Source organism: Diaphorina citri, unplaced genomic scaffold (assembly GCF_000475195.1).
Source record: "Diaphorina citri unplaced genomic scaffold, Diaci psyllid genome assembly version 1.1 scaffold2198, whole genome shotgun sequence".
NCBI lineage: Eukaryota > Metazoa > Arthropoda > Insecta > Hemiptera > Psyllidae > Diaphorina > Diaphorina citri.
Window position 1 is genome coordinate 12,021 of NW_007379623.1, and position 13,723 is coordinate 25,743.

The 13,723-nt window shown below is 37.7% G+C and overlaps 1 protein-coding gene across 1 annotated transcript in view; it reads right to left on the reverse strand.

Annotated features, from left to right (window-relative positions):
- Positions 1-2,409: 2,409 nt before the first annotated feature.
- The window catches only part of LOC103518450 (adiponectin receptor protein-like), a gene marked incomplete in the record, with an annotated part of 12,630 nt that continues 1,316 nt past the window's right edge, over positions 2,410-13,723 (reverse strand). The window contains 5 exon segments of the mRNA XM_026830245.1: positions 2,410-2,445; positions 2,932-3,024; positions 5,099-5,112; positions 5,594-5,858; positions 8,155-8,247. Coding sequence (XP_026686046.1) covers positions 2,410-2,445; positions 2,932-3,024; positions 5,099-5,112; positions 5,594-5,858; positions 8,155-8,247 — 501 coding nt within the window.

The following is a 13,723-nucleotide window of genomic DNA, read 5'->3' on the forward strand; positions in this document are numbered from 1 at the left end:
TCTTGTTTATTAACGTCTATTAGATAGGGGACAGTCCGTAATCCACTCCAGTTAAGTGAAGACCATGTCCAGAAATATGTATGATATTGTACTTGACCATTATCTCAAACTAAACAAAATCTACAATCTAAATTGAATAGGTCCTCGTATAAATATAAAGTGATTTAATCCAGATTTGGGTTCGGGATTTGACGGCCTAAATATTTAGTTTGCGAATAGAAGTGTCTATTAGATGTCCGCGTATAAAGTGCTTTAATCCGGATTTGTTGAGATTCGAGTTCGGGATTTTACGATCTACCTAAGTAAATATTTTTGTGAATAGAAGACAAGCGTCAAATGCCTGTGTCTAGGGATATTAGTAAACAGTAATAGATCACGTAAGTTTGATGTAAGGCTTTGAGGGCAATCGAAATGAATGTTTTTCCGCAAAAAGCGCTTTAACTTAGTGTAACCTTAGTGAGAGAGCAAAGTGATTAATTACTGTCGATCTTAGTGTGATATTGTGTGATATAAGGTGACACTGGTTTATTATTTGTGGTAATTTAGACAGCCGAGAAGGTCCTCCTAGGACCTGGGTTTTGATTCTGTGACGGAGGACCTTTTGTATGAAAGTAATCTGATGAAATTAAGATGAAATTTTTTCTTTGAATCTGTAGTAGCGTACTACAGTACTTAGGTAGTAGATTATCGGGCCTGTGTCGTAGCATGCCCATCCCATAATGTGTCCCTTACAAGAATTGTAAGGACATAATACTTCCCATTTATTTGAAGAGCACCAGAAAGTAACCCGTTAAAATACATATAACATGAAATGCAAGCTTTCTGTCGATGATGGAATTGATGGTTATCGAATCCAGACTTATCAGTCAGGCGAGCTAGCGAGTTTACCATTGGGTGTAACCATGCCCCCTATCTGAACTAGTTTGACTAGGCCGATTGTTAAGCTGTGTCCACAACTCCACACATAGTCGAAAGCCGTCGATCGTCGACTGAAACCGCCGACGCTCAACGCGTCCATCGACGACGTGAATCTTTGTTGTCGAGGTAGTTTGGACGGTTTCAACGGACGATCTATGCCTGTCAACTATGTGTAGCTTCAGTGTGGGTTAACACCCGTTAAGACTCGTAGATACGACTTTTCAGACAACCTGATATCTTGTATTGCAGGGGAATGAGTGAGTTCGAGGATGCGGTGGAGAGTGTGGGGTCACACTCAGACGGTCTGAGACAGCGTGTCCCCTGGGAGGGATCCAAGTAAGCGCAACTGTTCTATTTCCTCACATTAACCTCACCCAGATGACCTCTATGGCTGTCAACTATGTGTGGACACAGCTTCAGTGTGGATTAACACCGGTTAAGACTCGTAGATACGACTTTTCAGACAACCTGATATCTTGTGTTGCAGGGGAATGAGTGAGTTCGAGGATGCGGTGGAGAGTGTGGGGTCACACTCAGACGGTCTGAGACAGCGTGTCCCCTGGGAGGGAGATAAGGCGTCCATCAGCTCCAGTATACCCAGCCTTCAAGAAGATAAGGTAAGATAGATCGAACGATGAGAATAGGTTTTTTAGTCCGTCCTTCCTTTATTATTACAATAGTAATAAAAAAAGGTATAAGGGACGGACTATTGTATTCGCTTCGGTGTCTGTCAAGACAAATATGAAGAAGAAGGTTTACGAGACTAATAAATAAACCGACTAGCGACTGAGTAAAATAAATTAATGAAACCGACTGTGAAAAGAAATTCATTAAACCGACTGTGAAAAGAAATTCATTAAATCGCCTGTGTAAAGAATTAAACCGACTGCTGTGAAAAGATAAACAACTTACTCATTTAATTACTTCTGGAATTAAGTGTTTGTAATTAAACTCAGTTTATGATGGCGAGTTAAACAGAAAACATGTCAACATTGAGTTACGTCACGAGAGTATATTGTGACAAAACTAAAGTTACTCAATACTTATTTATTTTTATGCAAAACATTTTCTAGTCATCATCATCATCAGCTAGCTATACGAAGCTGGTTTAAATGCCAGCGAAAAGGTGACATATAACCTACCTCGGTGGTGTAGTGGCCAAGACGCTCGCCTGGTAAACAGGAGGGCGTGGGTTCAATCCCAGCCGAGGTATGGAATACCTACCTCTAAACCGACTGTGAAAAGAAATTCATTAAACCGACTGTGAAAAGAAATTCATTAAATCGACTGTGTAAAGAATTAAACCGACTGCTGTGAAAAGATAAACAACTTACCCATTTGATTACTTCTGGAATTAAGTGTTTGTAATTAAACTCAGTTTATGATGGCGAGTTAAACAGAAAACATGTCAACAATGAGTTACGTCACGAGAGAATATTGTGACAAAACTAAAGTTACTCAATACTTATTTATTTTTATGCAAAACATTTTCTAGTCATCATCATCATCATCATCAGCTATACGAAGCTGGTTTAAATGCCAGCGAAAAGGTGACATATAAAAGGCAGACCGGAACGTAAAGGTATGTCCAAACATAGTCGACCGGCCGTCGACCCATGAGGTGAATCTATGTTGTCGAGGCAGTGTGGACGGTTCGGTCGACGTCTATCGATGGCCGATCTACTATGTGTGGACCTGTGGACACACTTTTAATAGTCGGATTAATGCTGGTCCGTCACGCTAAACAATATAGGTCTGTAGATAATAGTGGTTTTCACCAATGACCTAATGAGAGATTTCACTAATGGGGGAATTTTGAGGGTTCAAAAAGGAGCTTTTAATGATTCAAACAGGAGTTTTTTTGGACCACTAAAAACTCCTATTTGGATCATTGAAAATTCTTCCATTAGTTTAATCTCTCATTAAGTCATTGGTAAATCCACTATAAGACAGTCTGAGCGTTCCGATCTGAGCGTGAGTGACTGGCATAGTAGCAAAGTAAATATTATTTACCTCGTCATGTAGGATGGACGCATCTATGGGGGTGCTAGGCAGTGGACATCCAATGTCCCGATCATCCTCAGCCAACTCATCATCCAGGAGTTCCTGCAAAGAAAATGTCTTTAAGTGATCATATTTTGTAGTGACTTATTCAAAATGTCTTTAAGTGATCATATTTTGTAGTGACTTATTCAAAATGTCTTTAAGTGATCATATTTTGTAGTGGCTTATTCAAAATGTCTTTAAGTGATCATATTTTGTAGAGGCTTATTCAAAATGTCTTTAAGTGATCATATTTTGTAGTGGCTTATTCAAAATGTCTTTAAGTGATCATATTTTGTAGTGGCTTATTCAAAATGTCTTTAAGTGATCATGTTTTGTAGTGGCTTATTCAAAATGTCTTTAAGTGATCATATTTTGTAGTGGCTTATTCAAAATGTCTTTAAGTGATCATGTTTTGTAGTGGCTTGTTCAAAATGTCTTTAAGTGATCATGTTTTGTAGTGGCTTGTTCAAAATGTCTTTAAGTGATCATGTTTTGTAGTGGCTTGTTCAAAATGTCTTTAAGTGATCATATTTTGTAGTGGCTTGTTCAAAATGTCTTTGAGTGATCATATTTTGTAGTGGCTTATTAAAAATGTCTTTAAGTGATCATGTTTTGTAGTGGCTTATTCAAAATGTCTTTGTGTGATCATATTTTGTAGTGGCTTATTCAAAATATCTTTAAGTGATCATATTTTGTAGTGGCTTATTCAAAATGTCTTTAAGTGATCATGTTTTGTAGTGGCTTATTCAAAATGTCTTTAAGTGATCATGTTTTGTAGTGGCTTATTCAAAATGTTTGTAAGTGATCATGTTTTGTAGTGGCTTATTAAAAATGTCTTTAAGTGATCATGTTTTGTAGTGGCTTATTAAAAATGTCTTTAAGTGATCATATTTTGTAGTGGCTTTTCAAAATGTCTTTAAGTGATCATATTTTGTAGTGGCTTATTCAAAATGTCTTTAAGTGATCATATTTTGTAGTGGCTTATTCAAAATGTCTTTAAGTGATCATGTTTTGTAGTGGCTTATTCAAAATCTCTTTAAGTGATCATGTTTTGTAGTGGCTTATTCAAAATGTCTTTACGTGATCATTTTTTGTAGTGGCTTATTCAAAATGTCTTTAAGTGATCATGTTTTGTAGTGGCTTATTCAAAATGTCTTTAAGTGATCATATTTTGTAGTGGCTTATTCAAAATGTCTTTAAGTGATCATATTTTGTAGTGGCTTATTCAAAATGTCTTTAAGTGATCATATTTTGTAGTGGCTTATTCAAAATGTCTTTAAGTGATCATATTTTGTAGTGGCTTATTCAAAATGTCTTTAAGTGATCATATTTTGTAGTGGCTTATTCAAAATGTCTTTAAGTGATCATATTTTGTAGTGGCTTATTCAAAATGTCTTTAAGTGATCATATTTTGTAGTGGCTTATTCAAAATGTCTTTAAGTGATCATATTTTGTAGTGGCTTATTCAAAATGTCTTTAAGTGATCATATTTTGTAGTGGCTTATTCAAAATGTCTTTAAGTGATCATATTTTGTAGTGGCTTATTCAAAATGTCTTTAAGTGATCATATTTTGTAGTGGCTTATTCAAAATGTCTTTAAGTGATCATATTTTGTAGTGGCTTATTCAAAATGTCTTTAAGTGATCATATTTTGTAGTGGCTTATTCAAAATGTCTTTAAGTGATCATATTTTGTAGTGGCTTATTCAAAATGTCTTTAAGTGATCATATTTTGTAGTGGCTTATTCAAAATGTCTTTAAGTGATCATATTTTGTAGTGGCTTATTCAAAATGTCTTTAAGTGATCATATTTTGTAGTGGCTTATTCAAAATGTCTTTAAGTGATCATATTTTGTAGTGGCTTATTCAAAATGTCTTTAAGTGATCATATTTTGTAGTGGCTTATTCAAAATGTCTTTAAGTGATCATATTTTGTAGTGGCTTATTCAAAATGTCTTTAAGTGATCATATTTTGTAGTGGCTTATTCAAAATGTCTTTAAGTGATCATATTTTGTAGTGGCTTATTCAAAATGTCTTTAAGTTTATAATTTTTACTCATTTGCAACTGCTCCATTGGAACACATCACATGGCTTCAGGAACACTCCATTCGTCAAGGGTTTAGGTTTAACCTACCGTTGAGTTCAATTCTTTAAAGCCCTTGGGATCAATTCAATTTATTTGGATGCACGGTTAGCCCAGTGGTAACGCGCTTGCTTGCCTTGCAGGAGGTCCCGGGTTCGATGCCCACTATCGACAAAAATTTGCTCTCATTCAGGTGCTGGGTCAACACGAGAACACGAGAACTTATGTTGTCTCTTCTCGCCCATCTGATAAGGGACATACTACAAAGTGGACATGAACACCAGAACGGGTTACTATCTGGTGTTCTCGTGTTGACCCAGCACCTGAATGTGAATTATGTTGTCTCTTCTCGGCCATCTGATAAGGGACATACTACAAAGTGGACATGCAGTTGTTTCATTACTCCGAAATAATGTTATTTTCAAATGTTGGGAACTTGGCCATTGGGTCATTCTCCCACAAAATGCTACGAAATAAAAACGGTGGTGATATACCAATCTTCTTTTTTTTTGTGGCGGGGTATCGAACCCGGACCTTCCCACTCACCGAGCAGATGAGTCCAAATGTTCCCGGTCTCGGTATGTACTCGGAAGATGGACTTGAAGCATTCCTTGAACGTGTACAGGGGCGGTCTATGTCCGGTGTGCAGGAAGTCATTATCCTGCAACCACTGGGGCAGATGTTGAAAGTGACACACGTTCCAGGAGGCCTGCCAGACTTTGCGTACAAACTCTTCTGCATGCTCCACAGCGTCATGTGCCATGTGATTCATAGCGTCCAGTCCATCCTCTACATTCAGACTTTGAGTCACCTGAAATAGAGATAGGGTGAAGCATTAGTCATTGGAGGAGCATTACTTACTGTATAAGCTTAACTCAACTTTTAGGCCTGTTTGACCCTACACCTAAACCTCAGACTGGGTTTTTTGTGTATGAACATAACATTTCTGTATAACTGCAAATGCTTAAGATCAGTTTTACTGACGTGAGTTTTAGAGGGGTTCTTCAGCGATAAGCTAACCATTTCATCCAGAACAAGCTGGGTCCGTCCCTCCGGGAATTTTTCAGCCCGTACTTTATTCGATCGTGATTAGAGTAAATCAGTACCTATGTACCTACCTAATAAAAAAATCCCCCAAAAACCAGTTTTTTTTTGTTTTTTTGTTTTTTTTTTTTTTGTTTTTTGGCTTTATGGTTTTCTGGACAAAATTTGCACCACCATTTTCGTGTTCCTGGTAAAAAGACCTTTAATGTACAAAGTACAGAGATATGAATACTACAACTTAATATGATATGAAGATGGATATCTAGAAGATAACTATACCAATCTATAAACATACCTACACTCCTATACATACCCTAGTAAAAGAAACAGTAGGTACATTACTATACCTACCTAGTGCAGGGATATCCATCTTCCATGTGTATGCGGGCCACATGCTACTTTGGCAGGTACTTTGCGGGCCACATAATTATGTGCATATGGGAGCATAAAACGAAATGAGTCAGTTCCCATGGCTCAATGGTAACGGCACTGGTCTTGCACGCGGCAGAGCCGGGTTCAATTCGTATCGGAGTCAGACATTTTTTGCGTGCAAACAATTCTATACTTTCAAAAACTTTTGCGGCCCACAAAAATGGTCTGACGGGCCCGCGGGCCGCTAGTTGGAAACCCCTGATCTAGTACATTACATTACTATAAGAACATATCATCTAGTACATTACGATATATATACAAAACCAGTGCATTACGTACTTATCTAGTACATTATGATATCTAGGTCTCGTGTCAATGAACAGCTCGTCATTTCTCACTCGTGACGGCCAGGTCACGTGACTAACACCCGAAGACAAACTAGTTACCATTGAACCAGAAGGTACCATTCAAGTTCTTTGACTGGTTAAACGAACGAAGCGAATTTTAAGTTTTAACTCCACAATTTTTGGTCATTTTTGTGTCTGTTTGTGTACCGCGATAACTCATTAACAATTGGTCCGATTTGGATCAATTTTGTCAAAAAAGGCAATTGCACGCTCGACACAATACGGATATTTATAATAGAACAGTTGCGCTTACTTGAGTGATGTTTTAAAGTCATAGAACAGGAAAAATAAAGACCGACGGAATTTTTCTTTTTCTTCTACGACTTCTAGATCCCGAGATAAATCGATTTAAACAATACCGGTAAATCGTGAAGTTTGAAGTCACGGCATACGCTCCCGTAGGCCATGACGTCATAATTCATGACTCCCACTTCGTTTGTTTGTGCGCAAGCGTTTCTGCGCATTTTGACGTGAAATCTGACGTCACAACTCCTTGAACTTTTTCATTAGAACGGCAATTAAGATTGATTTTTCGACCTTTTAAAGTTACTTTTTCGGAGTTTTGACCTCAGATTTGGATTTTTCACAACTTTTTACATAGGAATCGACCGTTTATTAATAATATTCATTAATATTTTCCCAATTGCAACTCCTCCATTGGTCCGATTTGGATCAAATTTGTCAAAAAAGGCAATTGCAGGCTCGACACAATACGGATATTTATTGAATCAAGAGAATTCGGATTCGATGGATTCAAGTATCTGGATTTTTTTTTTTTTTTTCAAAATGATTCGATGGATTCATTAAGGTGTGTCCAAACATGGCCGACCGACCGGTGATAAAAGGCAGACCGGAACGTAAAGGTATGTCCAAACATAGTCGACCCGTGAGGTGAATCTATGTTGTCGAGGCAGTGTGGACGGTTCGGCCGACGTCTATCGATGGCCGATCTACTATGTGTGGACCTGTGGACACACTTTTTATAGTCGGATTAATGCTGGTCCGTCACGCTAAACAAGATAGGTCTGTAATAGTGGTTTTCACCAATGACTCAATGAGAGATTTCACTAATGGGGGAATTTTGAGTGATCAAAAAGGAGCTTTTAATGATTCAAACAGGAGTTTTTTTTCTTTTTTTTACCACTAAAAACTCCTATCTGGATCATTGAAAATTCTTCCATTAGTTTATTCTCTCATTAAGTCATTGGTAAATCCACCATAGGACAGTCAGAGCGTTCCGATCTGAGCGTGAGTGACTGGCATAGTAGCAAAGTAAATATTTACCTCGTCATGTAGGATGGATGCATCTATGGGGGTGCTAGGCAGTGGACATCCAATGTCCCGATCATCCTCAGCCAACTCATCCTCCAGGAGTTCCTGCAAAGAAAATGTCTTTAAGTGATCATATTTTGTAGTGGCTTATTCAAAATGTCTTTAAGTGATCATATTTTGTAGTGGCTTATTCAAAATGTCTTTAAGTGATCATATTTTGTAGTGGCTTATTCAAAATGTCTTTAAGTGATCATATTTTGTAGTGGCTTATTCAAAATGTCTTTAAGTGATCATATTTTGTAGTGGCTTATTCAAAATGTCTTTAAGTGATCATATTTTGTAGTGGCTTATTCAAAATGTCTTTAAGTGATCATATTTTGTAGTGGCTTATTCAAAATGTCTTTAAGTGATCATATTTTGTAGTGGCTTATTCAAAATGTCTTTAAGTGATCATATTTTGTAGTGGCTTATTCAAAATGTCTTTAAGTGATCATATTTTGTAGTGGCTTATTCAAAATGTCTTTAAGTGATCATATTTTGTAGTGGCTTATTCACATTAAAAAATTCCGGTAAATCTTGAACTCTGACGTCACGGCATACGCTCCCGTACGCGATGACGTCACATCAAATGTTCCAAGCAAAGCTCCCTCGCAGGCAACACTGTTTGTGCGCATGCATTTCTGCGCAATTCATGTTTGTGCGCATACCTTTCTGCGCATCTCCTGAAGTCTGACGTCAGAGTTCAGGACTCTGAGGGAAAATAAAAATTGAATTTTCGACCTTTTACAGTTATTTTTTCGGAGTTTTGACCTCAGATTTGTATTTTTCACAACTTTTTTCATAGAAATCAACCTTTTAATCATAAATTTTACCCAAATCCCCAAATGCAACTGCTCCATTGTCGCCGAATGGAGGGTAAAACCTCCGTCACTCCACACATAGTCGAAAGCTGTCGATCGTCGACTGAAACCGCCTTTGCGTTAAGTTGTAATGCAGTTAACTTGAACTCCTAAACCTTACCGAGTCTTCAATAGATTATACAGCCTTCCATTCAGTTAACATAAAGTTAAAGTTACTTAAAGCGCTTTTCACGGAAAAACATTCATTTCAATTGCCCTCAAAGCCTTACATCAAACTTACGTGATCTACTACTGATGTTTACTAATATCCCTAGACACAGACATTTGACGCTTGTCTTCTATTCACAAACTAAATATTTAGATCGTCAAATCCCAAACTCGAATTCCAACAAATCCGGATTAAATCACTTTATACGCGGACATCTAATAGACACTTCTGTTCACAAACTAAATATTTAGGCCGTCAAATCCCGAACCCAAATCTGGATTAAATCACTTTACAGGAGGACTTATTCAATTTAGATTGTAGAGTTCCCAATAAAGCCGGATCAAATCACTTCAACTTTTTTTTTTTTTTTTTTTAAAGTTGGGTGTTTCACCCCCGTTTTTATTTCGTAGCAATGAAAAAACTGCACCATTAGGCTCGTGTGATCTGTGTCGTAGTCTCATACAATGCCCATCCCATACTTCCCATTTAGGTGCTGGGTCAACACAAGAACACACATGCCCATCCCGTAGTATGCCTCTCATCAGATGGGCGAGAAGAGACACAATACTCCCCATTTAGGTGCTGGGTCAACGGCTTATTCAAAATGTCTTTAAGTGATCATATTTTGTAGTGGCTTATTCAAAATGTCTTTAAGTGATCATATTTTGTAGTGGCTTATTCAAAATGTCTTTAAGTGATCATATTTTGTAGTGGCTTATTCAAAATGTCTTTAAGTGATCATATTTTGTAGTGGCTTATTCAAAATGTCTTTAAGTGATCATGTTTTGTAGTGGCTTATTCAAAATGTCTTTAAGTGATCATGTTTTGTAGTGGCTTATTCAAAATGTCTTTAAGTGATCATGTTTTGTAGTGGCTTATTCAAAATGTCTTTAAGTGATCATGTTTTGTAGTGGCTTATTCAAAATGTCTTTAAGTGATCATGTTTTGTAGTGGCTTATTCAAAATGTCTTTAAGTGATCATGTTTTGTAGTGGCTTATTAAAAATGTCTATAAGTGATCATATTTTGTAGTGGCTTATTCGTGATCCACTTGCAGTGAAGTTGAAATTTTGACATGCCAGGATGGAGCATTACTGTTTAATGTTGTTGTTGGTGTTGTTGTTGTTGTTGTTGTAGGGGCTTTGGCTTTAGCTATAGCCGCAAGATGATCACAAATTAGAGAAAATATCTCTTCTATCAGCCATACACTAAGACTAAGGTGATGATCTCTAGCCATGTTTAATTGGCTCGTCCTGAACAGCAGTCAACCATCGTGAGGACTTGTGCAAGTTCTTTTGAAGCAGAGAGAACCCTTTGAAACTATCAGCTAGCTAGGCTGGTTAGGGTTAGCTGTTCTTCTCCCTGTTTATAGTCGCACAGCCAGACGCTAGTCTACTCTCTGTTTAACGTCCCCTAGCTAGACAAATTACATTTTAATATTTGATAGGTATGGAAAAACTTAGAAGTAGAGAAAAAAAAAAGTTTGCTGTTATTCGTACATAAGTACTCTATGTTGGTACCTAGGTTAATGTACCTACATTACCTAAAACTTGATAAAGCATCAAACGTCATAAGTTCCGGTTCTCTTATCAATATTGTACAACGTTGATTAGGTAGGGGGCTAAGTAGGTACATCATTATGTAAAGCTGACCGTAAAGTTAGAGAGTTTAAATTGTTTCTATCGGATTCCAAGGTTTCCTAGCCAAACAACCCGCTCTTGTTTCAAAAGAGATAAAAAACCTACTTATCTGTATGTGTTGCACGATAAAAGAGACAACCAACAATAGGTAATGAAGCTAGGAAGGTAGGCTACCTTGTACGCTCTTAGCTTGCGGGTTCGATTCCCGTACGGGGCTAAATAATTTCAAAATCGGACAGACCCTTCGGGAGTAATAATTACAATTATTGTAAAAAAAAAAAAAAAAAAACTAAGACCTAATGAGAACCGTTGGTGAACCACAATAGGTATCTACCTATATACTACTATCCAAACAATATTCTTCCTCAACAGTGAGTATACCTATAGGTTTCAAGTCCAACATCCTACCTACACTAATACCAGTCACTGAATCACAGATGGTGAACCACAGGCAAGAACCAAGCCATAAACACTGACAATACGCAGTATTCAATACAAAGCACATTTACTAAAATTATTTACCCCAGGAACAATGCGCAGTATAGCTGTGTTCACACATAGTCGACCGGCCGTCAATCGACAAGGTGAACCTATGTTGTCGATGTAGTGTGGACGGTTAAGTCCACATGGATCGATGGCCGGTCGACTGTGTGGACACACCTTTAGAGACTGTGTGGACACACCTTTAGAGCTGTGTCCACACATAGTCCACGGCCGTTGATCGACGGTCGACTGGAAAAAAGTTGTCTTTTGTATTTGTTTCACATCAGTCGAGGATTAATCCGATCGACAGCCGTCGACTACGTGTGAACACAGCTTTACTGAATTTCTTACCCCAGGACTACCAATCTTATGTTACGGTACTTGCAATGTTTGCTAACCTCATCTGAGCCTGCTTGGAGACTGTCCGGGCATAGGCCCCGAGCTTGATCACGCAGAAACATTCTCAAATGAGACCTATTGTAGTCCCGAGAGCCAAATTGATATCACGCAGTATAAAATTAGGCACCTCATGCGTCATAACATAATACGTATAATAGTTATAAGTATTGAGTAAGAGGTGGCTATAGGTACTCACTAAGTAGGTAGTCTAGACATGAGACACTCTTTAAGTAGCATCATACCTACGTCGGGTATTATTATCAAGTTTCCATTTATTATTTTTACAACATAACAACATCAGAACATACAAAATTCGTATAAATGGTATGCCCATTCGTAAAAGCAGAGCTTGTGCCACGGATGGGGATTACCATCTAGTTGTAGTTCTGGGTACCCAAGTACCTACAGATATTTCCACTGGTTAGTTCTCGGTAAGACTAGGGTTATTTCCACTAGAGCTGAAAATATCCGGAACATTAACACCGGCTATTTGTAACTAAAGTCCGGATCCCAATACCTATGTGGATATGGATAGTAAATTTGAAATTTACCACCCATTTCCCGATTTCGAAAATTTGACCCGATTCCAATGTGCATAGGTACTTTCTCATAATCTGGTACACTGTATAAGTTCCCTGTACTTACTTATTGTACATAATAGGAAGTAAAAAGACGCATGTAGGTGGGGTACGGATAGGTGCTGGGTCTTATAGGTAGGTCCTGGATGGAACACAAATATAAAAGTAAGACCTTGGAGCTTGGAAATAAAACCACTTGGTGCTAGGTCAATTGGTCAGCCAATACTTACAAGAACCTAATATTGCTCCCTCTTATAGGAAGGTATCAGATACCATCTAAATCTAAATCAGCAGTTCCCAAACTTTTTATTCTACACGGCCCCCTTTTTTTTCAATTTGGTGTGAAGGCCCTGCGGCCATATTACAGTATTTTATGTGACTTAACTTTAACCCCTGGTAGATTCGCAAAAACTGAACTCAACTTTTAGGGCTGATTACTCATGGTAGTTCTTTGTGGACCCTTAGGGGGCAGCGAACCCCAGTTTGGGAATCATTGATCTAAATAATTATTTGAATTTATATTAATTAGGTATTTTATATTATATATAATAATTCTCTAATTGGGTCGTGGAATACTCAAACCGGGTTAAAGCAGCACGTTACGAACGAACGGTTCACAACAACGTACGCAACGCAACTAAACTGAGAACAGGTTGGTTTACTTTGAGTTGAAGACCTGCGGAGTTTGTTTACGTTGCATATACAATCCGTATGACTAATTGCAGTACCTATGTGTACGTTAGCTATGGACTTGTACAAGGATTAGCACGTATGTCTGTCAAGAATATCAGAATACTTGTGGAATATACTTAAAATAGAAGTAAAAAGAGGTTTGTTGCAAAACAATTGCAAAACAACTGGTATTTCAATGTCAAATACTTACTGCTCCGGGTTCTGTTAGCACAGGTTTCTATTCCACATGACATTAGCAAAATTAATGTGTCTATTTTGCACAATATGTGTGTACCCAAGTACGATCACATTAACTAGGCCTCCAGGATATAGCAGCTTAATGTGTAGAAGATAAAACATCCCTGGGCTGAGTTCTTGTAAGCATCTTTGATGAAATTGAAGGAGTTGTTCATAAACACCCCCAAGCATTCTGTAAACTTTTCACTTTGCAAAAGTTGTGCTACCTATAATAGGTATTCATCAAACTTTGCATGAACATTAGGTAACTATAAGAAGTAGTTGGTGTTGGTGACATCTACATTTTGCAAAATGTGATGTAGAAAGTTAAATATAATCTTGCTTTCAAGAACATCACAGCCACAGAGCCACACTCTAGTCTTGTATATCAGTGCACGGTGACTTCCACACAAGTGCAGATGTGTGAAAAATGCCCTGAGAGTTATTGATTGTACTTTGAAGATCCTTTTGAAATACAAGAGACCAACCTGCCTTCCAAAAAATC